Source organism: Botryllus schlosseri, chromosome 14 (assembly GCF_051294905.1).
Source record: "Botryllus schlosseri isolate E-star chromosome 14, Bs_hap1, whole genome shotgun sequence".
Taxonomy (NCBI): domain Eukaryota; kingdom Metazoa; phylum Chordata; class Ascidiacea; order Stolidobranchia; family Styelidae; genus Botryllus; species Botryllus schlosseri.
The window spans coordinates 8,141,677-8,164,482 of NC_137249.1; the positions used below are offsets into that span (position 1 = coordinate 8,141,677).

The window sequence follows — 22,806 nt, forward strand, 5'->3', positions numbered from 1 at the left end:
ATTCCATCCGGTTATTTTGTTAGGCTGAATGCTTTCCAGTCAATGACATACTTCGTGTCCGTCTAACTGTCAACCTACTTACGAATACCTACTTCGTTTCGCAATGCATGTTGCATCGCGTTTTCAAAGCCGAAGGTTTGTCCAAGTTCGCGCACTTGTGCAGCGCCACCGGCTGTTTGTCCAGAGTGCGAACACATCTAATCTATTTCCAAAAGTATGCTTTATAAACAAAAGCCAATTGACCGTGTGTGCAGTATCTACCTCTCGCTGAATAATTCCTCGACATGAGCTACTACATCCGCTTGAAGGTCCGTACCTGTCCCAAGAGTATATCACGTGATCAGGGAGTGGGACGTTGTACCGGTATTTGATGTTAGGCGGTAGCAGTGAGCCAGCTGTGAGAACCTGAGTATGTTGTATAATGTATAGCGTAGATCTTGATTGGTTTAATTAACTAGTGTAACGCGAAAGCCGACCTTACCATGAGTGTAATATTCTCCAGTATCGATTCGGTGGAGTTTATTCGTTCGAGCACCTGGTTACATCCGCTGTAGTCGAACCTGTAGTCGTAAGGCGCTACTCCGGATTCGGATCGTTTCTCGATGGTTTGCTCGTATTGACTGATATGCCTGTTGCCGTTCAAGATGTAGGTTCCTGTGGAATCTCGAAGTGCTGAAACAGTTGATGATTCGTTGTGAGGTTGATGTGCCCGTGACTTGCTTTTACAATTGAAATTCAACGTCAAGCGATATATGTCAGAGAAATTGGATTAGTTGGTAGCTTCACAGAAATGGTCCGAATCGCAATACTTTGGATTTCGCGTAGATTCTTAGCTCAATATACTTTCGAATATTAACAAAATGCCGAAGCTCATGCGAATAGACCAAAATAGCCCTCTCGTATCAAGTTCGTCTATACATTATGCCTTCCTTTCGATAAATTCATGTACAATTTTTATCTAGATGTGGATAAAATCAAATGGAATCGGATTCAAATAAGCGCACTTAAAAATTATTTATTTGGCTTGATATCATTTGCTGATTCTACCATATGAACCCGGAAAGCGGCCATGAATGTATGTTGTTGTGAAGATGCCGTTGACTCTAATGTGTGGACTCTAATTTTTTTTTTGGTTTCGGAGCTGTTTTAGCATAGCCCCTTCGAAACTTTCTGCATGTTCTAAAGACATGAAATACATTTCCCTCTTTTAGAAGTAGTATTTCTATTTTGCTTTCAATTCCCAGTATCATATACTTTGAGTTTTAATTAATATCAGTTCTTTTGTCTGAATAACATACATGTTGAAGTATAAAAGCAATTGTAGTAATACCTTTAATTTCCGGAAATAAAGCTACACAATATGGCATTTCTACGGTCCACCATATTTTTTATTAACGTTTACTAATCGCGCAACGTTTTTACACCGTATCCTATGCAACTTCTCCGTTATTGCTCTTCGACTAAACCACGGGCCTTATAATATAGAGGAGTACGCCATACCATGATATTTTCTACAACGTGCTATTCGAGTAAACAGAGGATTAGTATCGCAATTCCATATCAATACCATCATTTTCATCCCATGGTGGGGACGAATGCTTATGTTGTCGAAAATTGGATACCTCCTGGTATGCATCAATATGAATCAAGCTCGGCACCTTTCGCATAGCTCAATTTGCACCTTTTGACAATCCATGCGAACGAATTACGATCGTTTTAACGACTACTTACTTACTTGAGTAGATTTAAAGTCAGTCAATTGTACTTCTACTTTAAGTAGCTTTAGGTTGCTTATGGAAGAAGTACTTCTACTCGTACTTGAGTAGATTTTTTCGTCGCTACTTCTACTTCTACTTGCGTAGCTTTCTTGACTACTTTGACCACCTCTGAGCAATACACGTATCATAGGGATTATATATTCCAGCAAGTTGCAACACCTTTATTCGTAAAGAATTGTATTAGGAAAAATACAACGATTGTCCTGTTACAACGAGCCGATAGAACAGTGGCGATAGTCGCAATCTGCCGTTAGCCACGCGTATGCGCTGTGAGCAATACAATATATATTTAACTGTAAACGCGGGCGTAGGAATTTGGATCGCACGTCGGGTTACTCTCCCCACGCACTTTATATATTTATGTAACTACTATATTTTCATGTAAATTGCATATAACGGTTCTGCATTGGCGTTTTTACTTCTGTGCAAAGCTACTTTTTGGTCTATTTTTCCATAAAACTTTCAACTCAGTCTGCACTTTTTGCCTTCTCGAATTTGAGAGAATGAAAGCACAACGCCGTAGTCGGGTGGCTATAATGTGGCCTATGAACATGCTCGGCATTTGTTGCCTTGAGCGAATATTTAATGAAGGTATTTGCTGGAAAAAAATCTCATCAATTGGTACAAATTTTCACTCTACTCAGAATTGCTTCGCGGGCCGGATGAAATCGTCTGGCGGGCCGTATGTTTGACACCCCTGGCCTACACAGACGCGCAGGCGGCGGGCCGATATAATTTTGTTGCTGGTGTGTCTATGGTCATTTATCATAGGTCAATGTCATTGGTCATCTTACATCAGGCCGAAATGATCATTGTATATTCCAAGAATGCCGACTTTCGGCCCAGGTTCGTTCTATAGGCTTTTGCAAGACACCACTAACGCTGATAGGTGGTCGATCAGGATCCTGGAAAGCTCCCAAAACATACGAAAGGAATCTAGAGTCAACCTCGATCGGACTCGACCGAGCTACCCCATGGTGATGCTGCAGCCCCTATAGGTGCGCAACTCGCAACTCGATACGACCGTTAAAATTGTTAATGACGTGTGACAAGGACAAAGGAGCAAGAAATCGAATAACCACTCCTATGATTCGGTATTAGAAAGGCTTGATTCCAATCAGTCAGGATTAGAATCTATTTCAAATATACGCGACCCTAATTACTCATTCCTATTTACATTGGAAACAAAAGTCAACTTAAGAAAACGCGTTTCCAACTGGTTTCAAACTAACAGCTTGCTAAAAGGGGAATGATTGCGCTCCCCCGTCTCCGATTGATCATTTTTTCCAATGAAACCACGCAATCTTGCGAATTCAATTTCATCGCAATTGCGCGCACATGCAAAGCCAGTAAATTGCGCAAACAGCACGAATTTGCGATTCCAGATTCAGCACCGTTTTATCAAAACAGCCAACATGTGCGAAGATGAAAATAAAAACTATAACGAAACCAAACCAACGTAAGCTACCCACCGAGGTAGTTGCTGTCATCGACTTCCCGCAAGCCGTATGCTGATCTCTGCTCGATAATGATATTAGTAGAACCGGCCGGTATCTCCACAACGAAATGATATCCTTCGCGGTTCGAGCGCTCAAAAATCCCCTTCACCGTGCGGCAAGCACTGTTGTCCCCGCCACAAACCCCGCAATCGTCCACCGCTGTGTCGGAACTCAATATATGATCACATCCAGCACCCTGACATTGACATAAATGTTGGTTGAAGCAACGCTGTTTTTGTAGTAATATGACTTATTTCGCATTCTTACTTGGCACATGCCCTCGACGCACATGTCGTGGGTGTTGGGTCCGCACGGAGTTCCGTTGATGACCATTGGCTTTAGGACGTACCATGTGGGGTTTGTGGTATCGGTAGTTTGGCATATCAGTTTGCATCTGTCCTCCGGCATTATGCCGTCGTACTTGGCGATCCATTCTACGTTACTGGGAAGGTCCCAACGGGCGCTGTAGCGCTGTTTTGACCAGTCGAAAGACTTGCACTGTTCGGTTCGAAAATCGGAAGGAACTGGGCATTCCTAGAAAAACATCGCATTTTTAGAAATGACGGACACATACACACACACATTGTTGCAACATATATTCGGTGAGCAAAATGCGGTGACGCGTCCGGCTTCTTGGTCGGTAGTTTCGATTCAGGGTTCGATCCCCGACCGGCTCAGACCACAGAGTCGAAAACTGGTATCCTCAGCTATCATGCTTGCCACTCAGCATCCAGGAGCATGGGTGAGGAAAATACGGGGGTGCAGACTAGATGACCTTACTAAAGATTGTATCGCATCTCCGTCGCCAAAGCATCTCGATGGCGTAAGCGAAATTGAATATCTCTCCCTCTCTCTCTTGAGGAAATATTTTTGCCAATTCAAATTTCCATCCAGTTACAGTAGTCTTGGAGATTTATTTTGGTCAATGTGTTGACAAAACCTGTCGTGGAAAACGCAGCCGGCACCTAAAAGTTGTTTTGTTTACTGCACACGTATGCTACGCTGGAGCTTATGGCCTTTTTAGGTTGATCCAACGTTATATGTCAGTCATAACAGTGAGTTCTTTACAATATTTTTATTTTCCACACATTTATCCTCAAACCTACTCAAGACTGATCATGATGTTGTAGCATTCATTGTGTAAAAGAATAAAACTGAAAATGCACCAGCACCCATTCATACGGCACATTGTAAATATCAAACACCGCAAAGAAACGAATCAACGTGGCAGAAATGCAACACAAATCCGGTAGAATAAAGGGTTGGCCAAAAGAAGTATACTTCTATCTTTCAAAGCATGTAAGTGGGTGTTATCTACTTTTACTACTTATTCATTTTGTCAAGTTTCATACATTTCAGACTACCTTCAACAGTTTTAAAGTCAAACTACTTGTACTTTCTACTTTCTAAGTAGACTTAAATAAACTTAAGACATATTAGTGGAGTACTTTTCAGACCAGACACATTTTAATTCTACTTGAAGTAGTTATGGCGTACTCTGAAGATAATTACTTCGACTTGAAATGGAGTAGAAATTCATGTCATTACTTCTACTTCTACTTCAGCAGCATGAATGACTGTACTTGGACTACTACTGCAAATGGCCATTACTATCGTTTTCGACACGCCATACACTTGCATACTAATCAACAAAAACGCCGGTTCCGAAGTAAAAAATTTAGTTACGTGCAAATTGCAGGATCGAAATTTCTTTCGCTTTCCAACGCAATATTGACCACCGTCGGCTGGCCTGAGTGGAAATAAAAGTGAGGTAATGCGACAATAATATAGGTGCAACTGATATCACTCACTCCGGGTTGTTACAATGCCTCTCTGCAATTCTGATACCACCCCCGCAAGACCTCGAGCAGGGTCCGTATCGACTCCAGTCGCCCCAGCCACCGTCAAGAGGGTGGGTGTGGCGGTTTTCTCTAACACACTTGCCCTCTTGGCACCACTACATAAGAATAAAATATTATTGAAAAGGCTAACGGAAGCTTTTGACATGTTTACCATTTTATATCCACACCTCGTGCCATCCGCCCAAGGCATGTGCGGCGTTATGCAGCCGTGCGTTCGGTTTTTCCGATGGCACCAAAGCTTTGAGCACAAACCTATCGCCGGTTCACGACCCTTCAACGCATTAGTCACTTCACGCATCTATACCAAAAAGGGAAACAGGGGAAAACTTGTGGTTTTGAGTCATTTTCCACTAATACGAAACAGCGCTTTCTGATCACGAATTAGTATTTTGAAAATACAGCTCTGTAACCCCATTCCCCATCGTAACATCGCCTAAAGGTGAAAATCGTAGCGATGCATATCACTATTGAGTGGAGTATTACTGTCTATATTAGACCAATTATACATATGACCCCAGCCCTCCATCCTATAATGTAATATTCACGTCCCACTATACCCATAAAAATCCCCAACCACTTGTGCGGAGGCATAGCGGGCATCCGTATCGACGTGACGACGGTATCTTACAGGTATGTACAGTAAACCTTTTAATGCCAAAATCCACGGGGACCGAAGTGCAGTTTTACACGCCTACTTTACACCCGTTTCAACACGTCTGTTGGATCGGAAACGAATTCAGAGTTGATTGAACAACTTCGCAAGGCGGTGAGACACCCACACCCATAGTTCTTCTCAACAAAATTGCTGCATTTAAGGACAATCGCGATGCTTTGTATTGAGTTTCCACTCATTTCGTTGGCCTATCATCGTTGACTTCCTACGCACCAGGAAGTTTTCGGTTGCTTGCCCCAAGCTTTTCTTTGATGCTGTACAATATATTGTAGATAATGTAGAGTACAATCTCGAGAGGGTCTTGCCTTTCACAATAGCGACAAACTTTCTCCTCACGCACGGCGCAACAATCATACGTATGATTGCCCCGCATGATTGGAGTGCAAATACATGCGGCACCTTGTGTTTATATGTAATCAAACATAATGAATACATTCATACTATAAAGAAGAGGTGAGTTTCCCACGTCGGTTGGAATAGAGAATAACAAGTTCGCAACATCAGCATAATATTACCACCATGATCGTCTTTTTATAGATCATATACAAAAGTATATACTCACGCCGCGTAACTCGCAATGCGCAATGCCCTCTCCATAAACAAAACTACATTGTTGGTTTATATCGTAGATTTCTCCTGGATTTTCCAAGGGCAGAGGAAGTCGTCTTGGAGGCGGTGGGTCGAGGAGACAATGTCCGTTGCCATGGCTGAAAGGGTTGAAGATGTGACTATATGTTTGAATTATGTTGCCTGTTTACTGTTCATGTTCATTGTTCAGTGTTCACAAATATTTTTTAAAGCTTTTTCATGCACCTCGGTTAGTAAAATTCATCACTTGCGAACTCACAGCATATAAAATGGAGTTGCTAGAAAAACGAAATTGCGATTTTATTGGAATGTCGGGGGTTGAGGATGCCATGCACTGCATCACACATAACGAATATACAGGACTCGAATGCGAACACGTACACACACATATATAATGCGTAACACGTATAGCCTAATTCATAATTAATGGTATGGTATTGATGAAAAGTCCAGAGTATGTTGTTTCATATAGGAATAGTGAATATAGATTACTCTAGAAAGCTGGTGATGAATTTCGCACTACAAGGCGACCACGACCATGGCTTGGTCTCGTCGTCCAAAGTCGGTGACATCACATGCAGCTCTCCTATTTCCCCGGAAGGCGTCCGGCACTTGTCACTGTTGTCATGCGGAGCATTGAACCTGGCAGGCAAAAATACGTCATTTAATTAGATCATTATACGAATTTGAATTTGCGACAACGGACTGAGAGCTATAGTGCTGTAAAGTGGTGCATTCATTCCTGTTTTCTTCTGATTGACCAGCAGACATACTTGTCGCTTTTGCAGCATAACGTCTCGATGATTTAATACAAAATTGCATAGTGCGGTCTTTCGGTTGCATAATTAACCAAGACAGCGATCTAACAACAATACTTACTCGTGCCCCATTTCATGGGCTATCGTAAACGCCGTAGGCAATCCGCTATCTTCAATCACAGCGCAACTTCTCATCGGATCACAAATCGTACCGAGTTCCGCTAAGCCTGTTAATCTCAGGGGTTAACCTTCACGACCGAAACATGAAGTTGAAAATATACATACTCACCGAGAGTATCGCAATGATGATCAGCTCTGCAGAGGTCGCGTCTAAAATTGTTGTAGAGTGGAAATAGGATACCGAGGCGTAACAATGCTGACTTCAGTCTAATTACAAAACTACGGGCATGCTATGATTTCATAATTTGATTTCCCAAGTTTGCTGACGATGCAGCGCAGTATTTACTGACCACGCCGATAAAGGTAATTGCACCGAAAGCGCATAAATCAAATTACACTTTCACACCACCCTGCTTTGGATTCGTGAATTTTCTAATTCAATAGTAGTGTAATCTCTCGATTGATCTGAACTTATTTACTATCAGTCCGGATCGCACCAAATTATATTTGTTGTAACTCTCAAAACCAAACCTACTTCTCCGTATAGGAGAGCGCACCATAATTTGATAAAACTCCGCCCTAAATCCCACCCACTATCTACCTAATAGCTATCCCTTCACCCTACAGCTTGGTTGTCACATCCCACCTGGTCAATAAAATCGCCGTATCATAATGGTGCGGATGCGTGTCGTTGTGTACATTTTCATCAGCCTGCCACTCGCAGAAATTCCTCAAGCATTCATGGGCGTTCTCTACTATCGCAGGCCCGACCTGCATGAGTGAAATAATGAAAACAGGTGGATCGCGTATATCGCCAGTTATCCCTTACCTCACCTCTGCCATCACTTAGGACGATGAGCTTCACTAATACTATGTTGATTCGGTTGCCAATGCTCGGGTCAAGGAAGACATGATGAACCTGTGACAATTGAGTGATGTTAGCTTATTTAGAAGCAATTCATTGACTCCGTATTACATTCCAGCATATAGTTACACCATGGTGTCCTATGTGGTGTGGACACAGAGAGATTGAACGGCTCACTGCATTTGGATTACGTCACACCTTTCATCTGACCAAAGGCAACTTTACGACCATTTTTGACCGGCTTGCCGAGCGCTAAATTTATTAAAACTGATATCAATGGAAAGCTGCCGCTGTACTGATAACGAAAACATAAATTTTATTCTGCTCATGACCCTGGAACCCACAAAATCAGACTCGAATTTTGCATTGTGATCTAGTTTGGCATTATGACGCAACAAGGATACCCGTTCGTCGAATTTAGCGCTCGGCAAGCCGGTCAAAAATGGCCGTAAAGTTGCCTTTGGTCAAATGGAAAGTATGCCGTGACCCAAATGCAGTGAGCTGTTCCGTCTCGCTGTGTCCACGCCATTTAGGACACTTACACGATAAGTCTGGAGAGTCACGGTAGACGGCAGGTATTATATTCAAAATTCTCCCGTTACGATGTAGCGCCATTGTGACGTGTATTGAAAACTACATGTAGACCCGTTTATAGCCAATAGTCCGCTCCCCTTTGCAATTGGCCGCGCGAGAGCATCACTCAAATTCCTAAATTCTGAATTATCCCGCCCACATCTGATAACAGCTCAGCTAATCCACACCGTAACAAGATTACGCAGAAGTTCCTATCTTATAACCGGCGTAATGCAAGCGCAGCAACGGTGTACTGTACATGGGTCAGTACGTTTAAGGCCATAATGTCGAAAATTGCAAGGCTAGCGCTGCAAATGTATACTCACAACTGCCATTAACGTCAAAATATAATGCTGAAGATTGTGAGTTGTGCCGGAATCGAGGTCCGTTGTTATCATTACTTCCACATTTCTAGCGTACGAGGTGTGACGTTTCTTCCGGGAACGAGCGATGCCAGACTGGCCATGGTCATCCGTGGCACTCGATGACTTGTTGCCGTGGATTCCAGTTGCTTCGTTCTTAGGAGAGTCTACAATTGTGGGGTAGAGGGCTTCGGTAAGATGAGACCAAGCTGATTCCTTTCCGTCCACCGACAGTCCTGCAAAGTGAAATTCTTATGATCCATCTCATACCATTGATATGATTGATAGCATCCAAGAAGCTCGCGAACTACAGTTCAATCTTTATCCGACTATATCGAAATTATTCTTCCTTGGTGGCAAGGAAATATGCTGTTAACACAGCGATATTTATCAATCATTGGTGGTGTGACCACTGACCAATCGTGGTATTGTCCAGCGGTAGGATATCGCCGCTGCGTAGGGATGAAGGGGCAGCATAATTCTCCGAATTAGACACCGCAAATTTGCCTATACCCAACCAGCGATCAGCGACACGCAACTTTATTTAAGTTTACTAATGTTGCGTTTTGCCATTTCGCGCGACACCAAGTATTTCCTATCTGAAATCCAGGAAATTATCGCCGTCTGTTGAGTCACGCGATACAAATAATGAGTCGAAATTTGAGGTGTCTGATGCCATTAAAATATCCGAACGGACCTTTGCGTTCGCGCGACTGGTGAGAACCATCAGATCGAATCTCGCTTCTCGATTTGTCTCCGACTCTTCTGTCGCGTTTAGTCAAAACGCGGACTTTCACCTCGATTAGCCCGCCGGAAACCCCTCTGATTGCAAGTGATTCACCCAATTGATTTACAATGATAGCTATCTCGAGTGGTACAACAATTGTAGGCATAGGTTTTACAAATGCATTTGCAGATCGTATGCAGATAAGGAGTCATTGAAGACGAGTCAATTGGCCTGGAAAATATTTGATAAGAAAGCCCGTGACGCACACGCACATGGTAGCATAGAATGCCGACTGTATGCCGATCCTCATCAAATAGATACCTTTGCTCTAGAAATCGCGCACGTTCGCGCTGCCGAAGTGGCGGTTTGCAGCAAATGCAAGCCACTGCATAACGATCGATCCGTGACACCCTTTGAAACACCGACCCCAATATCTGATTATGATATCTCACCCAGTGGAGATGGATCAGCTTGCACAAACAATCATCGTCTCTTGTAACTGGGTTATTAAATATGGTGATGAAATCGCGAGGAATGATTCGCTCTTGAACATCACGCTTCGGTGACTTACTGTCGTTTGAGCAAATATCTCCAAATCTTTGCTTGTCCGATGACGTCCTTCGCCTGTGAACACGGTGGAGTTTGGCGCCAACTTCGTCGTCACGGTACCAGTTGGAGTGGTTCGGTTCTATTACGAACTCCGTACCGTTGACTTTAAATGCTCCAAACTAGTTCGAAAGAGGCAGAAAGCTCGATTTCAACTCACATTTTGTACAATCGAAGTCATGTCATGCAGATTCGCAGCGCAAGCAAAATAAACCTTGTTTGAACTTGAAATAAGATTCAATTTTCATTAAAAGACCCACGCTTCATCAAAAGAATAGCATAGGCAACTCGCTGAAACGAGTAGACCTAATTGCAATCAGCACCACACTTCCATGCGAAAATAACTTTTAACCCTCTTAACTAAGCTTCGAGCCTAATGAAGTGTGGCAAGCGGTAATTTCGGCGAACTCCTGACCTATAAAATTCAGTTGCATCGCTGAAGGAATGCAGACTGGTGCTCATGTGCTATTAGGATGGGCGTTATACTTCAGAAAAGCGGCGCGATGACCTGTCTATGCAGGTGGCATCGCCCGCACGCAATGTAAATCGGCAGCAGTCGTTTGAAGCTGCAGCAGTACTCTCGTAATGACTTGCATCGGTCTATTTATATAGCTTATGCGCATGAGACGTATGCAACAGAAGCTGTGAATTAATTTCGTACGAATTCAACACCGCGCGAATTAATGCAGTTTGAATTAATTTGCCTTGAATTTATCCACTTACCATCCCGCCGCAGAGCGAAACCACTACTTTATGATCAGGTTCGATGTCGACGTGTCCGGAATAAAAACAATGTCGCGGCGCATCTTCTAGCATTTGTTCCACGCCGGTGGACATTTCGCCCCTGTAGTCGGTGGTGAACGTGGGAGATATGAAATCGGCGTAGGGAACAAGATGGAAACTAAACGTTTCGCCAAAAGCTACGACGGAGTAATTGGCCACCAGCGGTCGGTGGATATCAAAAGTGTCATCGTCATTGGTCTGTCGTTTTCGCCTTCTTCCGTGGCGCGTGGAATGGATGTCCGAATTCCCAATACTTCTGGGAAGAAAGTGAAAGCCGTGATCCACCGGTTTTCCACTGTCATGGTGAAGCCTGACTGGTAGAGTTACGCCGTATTCCTCAAAACCGACAAACCATTGGTCTGAAATAATACAAAAATACACCGTATAGGTGTGCAAATGCGTGTATTGGTAACCATTTTTCGCACCGAACCGACAGCTTCAACTACAGACCGGCCCCCAGCACAGAGTGAAATGTGGATTTCGGTGGTTGGCGCGAGAATGGGTAATGGGTATAGAAACTTCACTGAATTGAATGCATTTCGAGTGGCCTACACATAAACGGCACCAAACACTTAATTATAGGTCGCATTTTTTTGCTGTTAATAAATTATCGGACTTGCTATAGTCGGATCTGGATGTATTAATCCAACCGGAATACTTATAGTAAAAAGATATTTATACATATCTGACTCACGGACATTGGCGAAGGCTTATTATCCTGTTCGGAAATTGAATATAGCATCCGAAAAAAGGAAATCTTCAGGCATGTATGCATGATGTAGTTAGTAAAAGTGAAGAAATACCTCCCGCCAGTTTGTTTATTTTATCGCGAAAAATACAGCTAACCTGCGACCTTTATTGTATGGTATTGACAGATGGAGCATATTGTAATGTGACATAACATAACACAAGTGTTTAGTTTGCGCTCCAGTGCAATCGACGCCTGACCAATTGTAAGATGCAATTTCACGTCTCGTCAGGATGATGTCGGTCTCGTCCGATTTAAGGCCATTGTTAGGACCCAAAGAAATTCGAGTACCCGGATCGTATCGCTTTGCACTCGTGAACAAAAAAGCGGATATTGCCGTGGGAAATGGAAACTAACCTTTCGCAGATCCCGTGTTCGCTTCGTCGATATTACTGAATGCTGTTTCGGCGTGTCTTCGATTATTCGCATGAATATCTTTCAAAGACCTATACACGTTAGTATCACAGGTGGTTGACCTTACTAAAATCAGGTTGATGAAGAACACGGCGTACATCCCCCTCGTGAAGTTGAGTATCGAAACAGTTGAGAAACATACTTTGCCGATGATCATGCACCGATTCAAGCCCCCGCTCACGGCGCTTAGAAGGATGCCTTGTAGTCCTGATTGCGTAGCTAGTCTCACATCCAGATGCCTCCTGCGGCTCATGGATAGAATACTGCTGTATCCGATGTTTCATTCATACCCTCACAGGCTCGCATATCCATTAGACATACTACGACAAACCTAATGACTGGTGACTAAATTGAAAAGACATTGTAAAGTAATCGACTCTCCTGTTGTAACCATTTACACTCTCACGGTTCGCTGAACTACCTGCAGCGCTGATACTTGTCAATCAAAACAAATGCAACCTGTCTCGTTGGATTTTGTTGTGAAAGGTCACCAAGGTTGGCACACATACTAGCAGCATGGACCACTGTGAAAGTGAGTTACGCACGGAATTTACATTGTACAATTGGGACGTACGATGTTTTTTTTTATCAGGAATCTCACCCACCATCACAATCTCACTTCTTCACTACGCCAAGCCAAATATTCTCTCGCCAATGAGCAATGCTTTTGCCATGCATTTCGGTTACATGACAAGCAACCGGCGAGTTGGACACGGGTCGTTGCATCTCGATGGCGGCAAATCAGAGATCTATGCCGGTATACCATCCGACTAGAGACAGTCAAATTGCTCACATCATGGCATGTCAGCCTACTTCGACTTTGGTTTATTGCGATATGGGTACAGCCCCCCCTAAGAGATTGTTTTGCTTTTATCTTCGACAGTAAATCTGTACTATCGATTACGAAGTAATGATCTACTCTCTGCATTGTTGCAACCGCTGCGTATAGCTCTTCCACAATATCCACAATATTTTTTTGTTGATAAGATTGCATTTGTTTCCATATATGACTGCGTTTAGAGTTGTATGAAATATTTTCGTTATGCTATGATAAATTTGTTTTTTTGTTTTCAAATATTATAAACCTGTGTTCTCTTTGGCGCCCTCTTAATTAGCCATACCTTGGTTCATGCCACCTAAATTTAAATATCGACGAAATAAATGTGTGTCATGTTGATATATGGAGACGTCAACACGCGCAAGAGAATGGAAATTCGCAAAAAAACTTCTGAACAATATTAGTACCCGAAGAGTTTGGCCTAAGACACCATAGGTGATAATTATAAGATATAAATTATGCCACATTGAGTTTCTTATAAAACCTTTCTTCTGAACTTGGACTTGATAAATCCCACTGGGAAAAACCTGACTCTCAGTTTACTATTAGAAGTTAGGATATCATATTATTTAAATCGGTGATTATAAATCCTTGTTACAATTACAGCTTGAATTGAAAATGAAAGTGGTGCGAGACTGATGGGCGCGTGAGTTTGGTGCATAACTGAGTAGTGAGTACACTAAGTCGTGACTGATGAGATTCTTGTGATTAAGTCACAGAACGGATTATAAAAGAAAAATCATACCAAGCCTCTTTATATAATTCGACTAATTGTTATTAAACTCACGGCCTACTAAAACTGTTTTACTAGGCCATGATACACTACATTTCGCTCATTTATGAATGGCAGCCTACACTATATCATCAGCCTCCAATACGTTACGCCCAAGAAATATATCGATGGACCAACTTTTGTACGCATTGCCATGGTTAAATTGATTCCGAATAACTAGCTAGCATCTGTCATCATCTAGTTTTCTAGAGTGATTGTATTTGTAAGATGCACATAATGGTTATTTTACATAGGAACGCTAATCATTTAGTTTATATGATACTTGCCCGAGCTGCCGAATAAAAGTATGGTAGATTGGATTGAGATGAGGAGCCGAGATAAACCTCCAGAATGTGTGAAGGAATTGGCGTTGCAACCTTGTTTTATATCTGCGCCATTGTGTCGCGATTCGCTAGATGTCAGCATTGCTGAAATTAAGTAACGTTTTTCATACAAATGACTTTTCGAATGTAACTTTGATCGACAGACACTGGACAGCATACGATAATTTACAAAGTGTCTAGTGGTGACTGCGAGATATTTATTTCCGCACAGTGAACACATTTCCAATCTTGACAACTGCAGTAGAGAGCTATTCGATTCGGTACTAAAATTTCTAAGACAACTCCAAGTCGTTTCGACACTTTCCTATCCTTCATGTATCGCACTCTTGTGGTGTATTGAAATGATGAAATTGTTAGCAATAAATTGAATTGAATTAAATTAAATTCTATATATCTAATTGCTACCGGATCGATTACCTTTTGCGATAGGATTCTTGGATTTTGGAAATTTCATGTCACTTAAATTTGGACATCGTGAAACAGGAAAGTTCTGATATTGATCCGCAAACGCGTCAGACACGACGGCATATAGACGACGGAAGAAATTTCGCTATCGCTATTGATTAGTGCATTTGAAATTTTGGCATGGTTCAATAAATCATGGCGCAATTGCGATGATATGATAACGTCGAAGAAAGACTAAATGATTTTCGGGACTGATCGAAATCCGGCTTTTTAAGTTTATGACAGTTTCAAGTTTTGTTACAGTCGAGGAAATTGTTGAGTGGATATTGAGGTGATGAGCGATTATTCCACAATAATTGAGTAACGCATATATCGGTGAAATTCTCAAATGTTCAAGAACATATATATCGGAAGAGGTTGAGCCCGGTGATTCACAGTAAAAATAGAATCACGTAGCAGTTTTGTATTAAATTTTTAAAGACGAGACGGAGTCTTGCATTTGCCAACTCTGATAGTGAATCAAACGGCATTGTTTTCCCGCTAATATATACTATCTAGTACCCTAATTGCGTAAGGCCGTGCGTGGTCTGTATACCTCACATTTGATTCAAGGATTTGAGTCTTTTTAAGAGCTCACCAATTTCCCGACGTTCATATGAATATAGGCGAGTTGCTTATGGGCCTACTATATCGACGTATGTTTCAAGTAAAAAAACTTGGGTCTCAAAGAACCCGGGGATCGTGTGCGGGAGATCACCGATGTTCTCACAAGTCGGCCCCCGCAAAATCTCTTGACAGTGACGCATTGGAAAAGACTCATGAACGTTTGTTCAAGGTCAAGTTCCGTTTCACAGCCCGTATATGCCACTGATCCAAAATTATTGATGTTCGAGCCATGTCTGGTGTATACTGTATGCGTACCGAAACTAGAAATTGAGGATAATCACTACAAGTATCGGTGCCATTGGCGGAAATGAGGTCATGCTATCCGTACCATTGGCATACATGCTCTATCAGCAGACCAATCAACTATAATTATTAAATTTAGACTGCAATAACTAGGACTAGGTGATGGATGTGAAGGCAGTAGAACGTAGGTATAATGTAGAATTATCATATCATCATCACAATTTGTTAATTTTTTTTATCAAATCAATTTATGGAATCAAATTTTTTATCAAATCACTCACGATTGCGATATAATGATAAGATAGGAAGGTGCGGAAACAACTTGGAGTTGGCTATTAATCAGACACCCACCTTGGCCTACAGCATGTATTTGTATATAAGAGGCTTGCACACTGGACAAAAGTAAGGCTAACATAAAAGTAAGCGACAAAAATGAATGCTGCATGTGTGTGTCTGGAGGCGAGGTCAATATGTCAGATTGTGGTCCGATAATTTTGAGGGCAGCTAGTATTGATTCAGTACAAATTGCTTGTATTTTAATTTGATTGTAGAATTATATATAGATCAATCTACCTTAGTTCAATCCATGTCAGGAATAATGTGTGATTGCTTATTATGGTAGCATACGATTTGATATCATGACATATTTTGTTTAAGTTAACTGTCCCTTACCCATTGCTCAGTTTGGCAATTGATAATTTAACCATCAAACATCAAACACAATGAAAGGTGTTTCAGATTTCAACGCGAAAACGTAAGCGTGCTACTCAAGCCCCGTAACACGTAACACACACAAGTAGAAAGACTCAAATGATATATCGGCCGATGTATTTGGTTTGTTACAAACATTCAACACGGCAAAACTTACATAACTTGTCTGCCTGTCGCCTGTAGTCTTTTCAATTTGGTTACGCAGCTAATCGATGGACTATCACGTTCAACTCATTTCCGTCGCGGACATAGTGATTTCTATCACGAAAATTGGACGATCTCCATTTCATAAAGAAAATTCAAGCTATTCTAAGGTTTCGAACAATGAATGATTTTCGAATGCACTATGCCGGGATCATTTTATCCAAGTGGCGATATGAGACTCACTGCTAACTAAATCCACCTCACATAGCATATTGTATGCTGAATGCATGTTCCAAAATTACAATGATATCCCTTCACGAACTACTCTTGGCAATGCGGTTGACGTATCATCCCCGTATTTCCTGTTATTGGCTCAATCGCAAACCGCTATTTACCTGTTACGCTTACATTTTTACAGGTGTATCAGAAGTCATGAAACCTCATCTAGGAGCACTGCTGATAATCGGTAGCTGCTTGTACATGTACATAGGCGTAGCAATCGCGCAAGGCAGCTACAAAGAGAATGATGGAGACCGTGAGATCAAGTCAGCAGTCAGGTCGCGGAATATTTTGTCGCCCCAAGAGCACTTAGCTATGATTGAAAGACTGAATGTTGACTTGAACCTCAGAACGGGGAAATCTTGTAAATGCACATGGCCGATAAATTCGGAGTGGGAAATGTGGTCGATGTGTGAAAGAGGGTGAGTAAATAGCGATTGCCAGCTTGCCTGATACTACGTATGATATGGATGGATGTGATTACAGGACCCCTCAGAGCTGCTTCGAGTCCATACAACACCGCACACGACAATGTCGGAATGAATGTTATCGTGTTCAAATGAGGTTGGTCACCCGACTATTTACAAAGTTATGATAACTCGGATAAATTTTCCATGTGCAGACGGTGTCAAAAAGCAATACTTTGCAGTGGAGAATGGGGTCCCTGGCTTACAGACGATGGTTGCAACTCAAATGGAGTGTCTGCCACAGCCACGCGGTTTTGTTATTCTAGCGATGGAAGGCTTGGATCGTACTGTAATGCAACGCGAGACGAATTTTACCAGGTTAGGACAGTGCGTCGTTGTATCTATCTATCCTGCACGACTGATAACAAGAAATCGAGCCTATAGCGACAAAACGCGCAATTCTATGTTTTAGGAAAAACAAGTGATTTGCAAACAATCAAATCCGGCATTGGTTGGCGGTCCCGCGAAGAATGTAAACAGCAATCCAAGCTGGCTTGAGTCGAGTCAAGGCTATCTTATCTTCATCATTCTGGCGGTTCTGGCTGGCGTCTTCTGCGTCGCATTGATATTTGTGTCTATCATGCTCGTGGCGTTGCGACGGAGTGTTCGGGAAAACAGTGACTCGAAAGGCCGTAGCGTCAGTGAGTCGACCGTATCGGCAAACAGCTGCCTGACAACAATTGCCGATAAAGACGTACCCAATAATACGGGGTATGCAAAGTATCATCAAATCACGGCGTCTCAAATTCTCGCGACCAACAACGCCGGTGATCTGTCGTTAACGAAGGCAGGTGGCGTTGACGTCATTATCGCTCCGATAAAAGGTATGTGCAGAGTGTAACATATATTATCCTTCAATATGATCAGTATGCTCGGGTTGCTATATGCGCTTCCTCAACGATAATTCTTTTACCCTTTCCTATTACTAACTATATTTACCAGTTGTTTTGTTTGTGGTATTTATGGCAGTGTTGGGATCAAGTCACTGCCTTCGAGTCACAAGTCATATCGAGCCATTGCACATTTTGACTCGAGTCAAGTCAAGTCACTCGATTTTTGGAGGGGACTCGAGTCAAGTCAAGTCACGAGTCAAGTCAAAATTCATGTCATGTAGCCCTTTCGAAGTACGAGACATGATTACGTCATTGCATTTTGCTATAGCTGTTTGAAATACAGATTGAGTGGTCATTTATTTTGAATCTAGGAACGATCGTAGAGTTTAGTATACATGAAAAAAGAAATGGCATTATTTAGTTCAGTGTGGGATTTGCACTTTCTAATCATCCATGCTGTTATGACATTATAATGAGTAACACTTATACAGTGAACACTCTTGATTTCGAGCAGCCCTGGTTATGACAATGAGACACTGTTTTAGTAGTTTCCAGCAGCATTCAATCGCCTAATTATGTTACTATTTCTATCGATAGCTAGTAAAGGAGTAGCAAGAATAGATCCTTAATGATCTGTATATATGGACATGGAGATTGGACGTGGACATTTATAAATGAAGCATCCCACAGACCAACGCGAGCGTTGATTCGGAGGTAACATTTTCGCATTAATTCACTGGTCCGACCCGCAAGCGATCAATAAATCCGAATCCCAAATTGAATTTGACTGGGTTTGCGACCACCTTCATTACTCTGCTTATCAAACAGGTGCAGGTAGACGCATTACAGAATTTAACGCGAGGAAGTCAGCAAGATCAGGGAATATCCATAAAACCTCTGTGCCAACGTATATTATGGCTCCACCATTCTAGTCGTATAAATATTTTAACTATATGATCTTACAGTCAAAGACTCGACCAACAAGAAGACGTCGTCCGAGGAATCGGAAATTAAAAGCAAATACGTCAATGCCGACAGTGTGAAAAGTGAAACCGAAGGGAGAAAAAGCACAAACCGTCAGCAGTCAGAGCATGAATCGCGAAGGTTGATTTGAATACATTTTTTGCGTAATGTAATATGATCCCGCAAAATGAATACACGTACAACTGCATACTGCTCAACTACCACAAACACCGACTTGTCGATTAGTGTTGGGTTGGTAATTGTATATTTACTTTAATATCAATATGATACGAATTGTATGAATGGGAATCGAAATTTATTGAAAGAAACCTTAAGCTTGTTTAAGCACGAGATCACCGAGTCCATGACAATGTAATTCGTTGATGTTGATGGGCGAGAAAAGATTCGCACTATTAATCTAAAACTATAGCACGTCATAATTACAAGAAAAATATAATTATTTTAAATTAACCAGAGTCATCCCAAGTATCAATGCTAAACTTGTACTTTCAACAAAAGATCGAACTTATCGAAAAAGATGATGAACAGAAAGAGCGACAAAATGCCAACAGACGAAGAAAATCGCAACAGTTCTCCATCTTACGACGGTAAACACTTGCGTATTTTTTATTGGAATAAAATGTAAAATCCATGATTCCAGAATCTAGATCACATAGTGAAGGTAACATACATGTATTGTATACAGAGAGAAGTGAGAACGACAGGACTGCACCCGGGCAATTTCAATCGCTGCCGCACATGAGAAAAGACCATGATACGTCACAAAAGAACGAAACAAAGCCCTCTCGATTCAGCGCAGGGAAAGCGGGCAAAACAGACGTTGCTAATCAATCGGGCGAACTGCAGAATTCTGGGGATGCGTTCTCCGGATGGGAACACACTCACGACACAAAATCGGCAAGCTTAACTTCCCGCAGAACGAAAGCTAATGGCGACAACAAATCAACGCCGAGCAAGCCAAAACGGCCAGCCAGCAACACGTTCCTCTTCTCAACTCAAGCGTACAATTCGCTACAGCGATCTAAAGCACCGGCTAGACCCCCGCCGAAGAACAACAACTTTAAAGTTGACTACAACATGTTAACAAAGAAAGCTGCTGTCGGGAATATTCGTGGTAAGTAGTTACAATATGTATGCAAATTTAGTTGGAACATATCGAAATTCGTAATGTGCACAAGACGAAAACGTGCCAACTTATGAGATTGACTTGTGGTTTTACCGCACGCACGATGTGTGCAATGTACACTGTACAATACATGCTCCTAGAAATCTAATAAACAACTTTTCCAGACCGTGGAGGAATCGACGACAGCCACTCACGTGTAGCGGCCAACGATCAGAGCAGGCCACTCGCTGAAGTAGAATTCCAAGCTTACGCAAGTGTACTGGATGCCAAACCAGTCGACGCAGACACAGTCTCTAACGGCAGCGCGTACGCGGACGTATGGGACGCCGCATACAGTAAATCAACTTGCGACAACGACGAAGACGACTATTCAGAAGTGTTCGACGCGAAGTCGAACGCGCGAAACGCCGCCTCCGCAAGGGCGTTCGCGCGTCGCAGTCACGAAAATTCAAACAGGAGCTTGCCGAATCCCAAATCGCGAAACACCATCCACGAATCCCCATCGCATTTTTCATACCAATCGATGGATAGCAAGTCGTCTAGATCGCATTCTAGAAACATCCCGCTACCAGCGATCTGCAAAGAAGATGACGTCAGCGATTCCATTCCGAACGAGCCAATTTACTGTGCGATATAAATTTTCTGAAGGCAGACGAAGAAAGAGAGGAATATCACCCGGGGGCGGTGCATAGAGTGCCAAGCACCCCGCGAACTCCAAGCGTTATTAGGCGAAATATACACTGACACCTGCTATACAGTAAACCCGAAGTATAATGGTATCTGTCCTGAACTGTATTTCGAATCTAAATTTCGTGGCAGTTTACGTTTACCGGTAAAAAGGCAGATCTTTCCAATGTACTTTGGACATACTTGTGATATTACCGACAAATTCTCTGAACGAGTGAAAACGGACCGTTGTGAACGCGTGGCACAATTGTGTCTTTCGTTAACGAAGTCAGTTACGGGGCAAAGAATATAGGCTATACTTTCAAGATTACAACAGGCAAACATGTTGCATGTATTGGGTTGCATTTAAAACAAAAATCAATTTAAAACAAACATGTTTAAAACAAGGCCCTAATTTAAAACATGTTTTTTTCATTCTTAAGCCATGACGTCACGAAACTCAATTGTGACGCCATAGTGGATTGACATTGACAGTTAGGGTAAATATAGCTCCTTTGACGAAATATCTCTACTATTAATGTTTAACTGACTGTTTTGAGGTTCCAACCATCCCATATCGCTATACGTCGGCTATATCGGGTGGTAATTGTCCGTAGGCTCATACAACATGTTTTTTTGAAAGTATTTACACAATTATGGCATAATATCACAACTTGAAAAAATTTTGAAGGCCTTTGTTTAAAACGCTGTTTAAAACATGTTTTAAACAAAGTGTTTTAAAACACCGTTTGTTTTAAATGCAACCCTAGTTACATGCGACAAGTCACACAGGCCGAGAACATGAGACTTTCAACCCTTTCGTCAGTGTTTTTGGTTCAACTGGAGAAAATCGTGAATTCGATGTTAACTGCTAAACGGCTGAAATCTCAATAGACACGTTACGACACTTATTAGATGGCTTGAAGTTTCGGTAAATCTGGGTGGTTTATTCAATATGTGTACGTGTAGAAAACGCACATGAATTGAGTTGTAGAGAATCTGAATTATATCATCAATGTCATGGCGGTGCATTCATTAGAAATGAAAATCTCAGTAATGTTTCCCGTTTTTGAATGGACATACGAATGCGTTAATGCATGCCGGTTTAGCTTATTGTCGCAATCAAATCGTGTTTTGGCCTATTACACACAGCACTCTATAATTGCTCAACAATTTTCAGGCATTACCTCAACCTTGCAGCATCGGTGTACGTTTCTTTATAATGCTCTGGTTTGCTTTCGTTGACCAACAGTACCTATATGTATAATTGTTGAAACACCACTTCTGTTATTTTAAATGCGAGCAAGTCATCACGACATTGGAGCATGACTAATTGACCACATTGTCCAGTTAAGCGATTCGTTGAAGCGAGTGTATGTCTAGACAACGTCAAAACATCAACATTTAGTTGGTGAATAGGGTCATATCGAAACTACACGCTATCTGTATAGTGCAATACCGTTATATACTAACGGGTGTCTCGTACAGACAAAACGGAAGAAATGTGATATCACACCATCAGATTATAGAACTACCGAGGACTACCCAAATATATAATTTGGTAACCGTGGCCAGTTTCCTCGGTGTTGAGAAAGGATGGTGCGAACGTTCTGTTCACGTTCGTGTTCGGTATATCCGCAATATTTTACAGGCAAACATCGCTACGCTGTAAACAAATTTTTAAAAAGCCATAACGTCTCGGATATTCAATTATGACGTCATAGTATATTGACATTGACAATTGAAAATATAGGGTAAATATAGCTCCTGGCTTTGGCGAAATACCAGCACTATTGCTGTTGAACCGACTATTTTGCGGGTTCCAACCATCCCATGTGGATATACGTCGGCTATGGTTCTATACCAATACCGAGAAAACCATTACCGAGAATGGACATTACCGAGAATGCCATTACCGAGAATGGACATTACCGAGAATGGACATTACCGAGAATGGTCATTACCGAGAATG

The 22,806-nt window shown here is 42.0% G+C and overlaps 2 protein-coding genes across 4 annotated transcripts in view; one reads left to right on the plus strand and one right to left on the minus strand.

The window, feature by feature from the left end:
- Positions 1-12,871, minus strand: part of LOC145455099 (A disintegrin and metalloproteinase with thrombospondin motifs 9-like) — a 32,552-nt gene extending 19,681 nt beyond the window's left edge. The window contains exons 1-18 of one of the 3 annotated variants that reach the window (XR_013920276.1): positions 12,300-12,871; positions 11,135-11,553; positions 10,377-10,533; positions 9,043-9,314; positions 8,108-8,197; positions 7,925-8,049; positions 7,448-7,488; positions 7,280-7,385; positions 6,893-7,042; positions 6,375-6,519; positions 5,291-5,437; positions 5,089-5,234; positions 4,964-5,027; positions 3,545-3,811; positions 3,251-3,473; positions 482-672; positions 262-405; positions 93-202 (exon numbers count right to left, since the gene is read on the minus strand). Coding sequence is in view for 2 of the 3 variants with exons in the window: in XM_080333048.1 (XP_080189174.1) it covers positions 93-202; positions 262-405; positions 482-672; positions 3,251-3,473; positions 3,545-3,811; positions 4,964-5,027; positions 5,089-5,234; positions 5,291-5,437; positions 6,375-6,519; positions 6,893-7,042; positions 7,280-7,385; positions 7,448-7,488; positions 7,925-8,049; positions 8,108-8,197; positions 9,043-9,314; positions 10,377-10,533; positions 11,135-11,553; positions 12,300-12,609 (3,107 nt within the window). In the remaining variant the exon portion in view is untranslated. The remainder of the gene's footprint in view (positions 1-92; positions 203-261; positions 406-481; positions 673-3,250; positions 3,474-3,544; positions 3,812-4,963; positions 5,028-5,088; positions 5,235-5,290; positions 5,438-6,374; positions 6,520-6,892; positions 7,043-7,279; positions 7,386-7,447; positions 7,489-7,924; positions 8,050-8,107; positions 8,198-9,042; positions 9,315-10,376; positions 10,534-11,134; positions 11,554-12,299) is intronic. The other 2 variants (XM_080333049.1, XM_080333048.1) reach the window with 2 other exon arrangements.
- A 4,026-nt stretch (positions 12,872-16,897) lies between these two features.
- On the plus strand, positions 16,898-22,171 carry LOC145455106 (uncharacterized). Its single transcript, XM_080333059.1, has 8 exons — positions 16,898-17,180; positions 17,245-17,322; positions 17,381-17,543; positions 17,638-18,049; positions 19,024-19,162; positions 19,541-19,629; positions 19,728-20,156; positions 20,333-22,171. Exons 1-8 carry the CDS (start codon positions 16,912-16,914, stop codon positions 20,803-20,805), a joined length of 2,052 nt encoding a protein of 683 aa, XP_080189185.1. The 5' UTR covers positions 16,898-16,911; the 3' UTR covers positions 20,806-22,171.
- Positions 22,172-22,806: the final 635 nt, after the last annotated feature.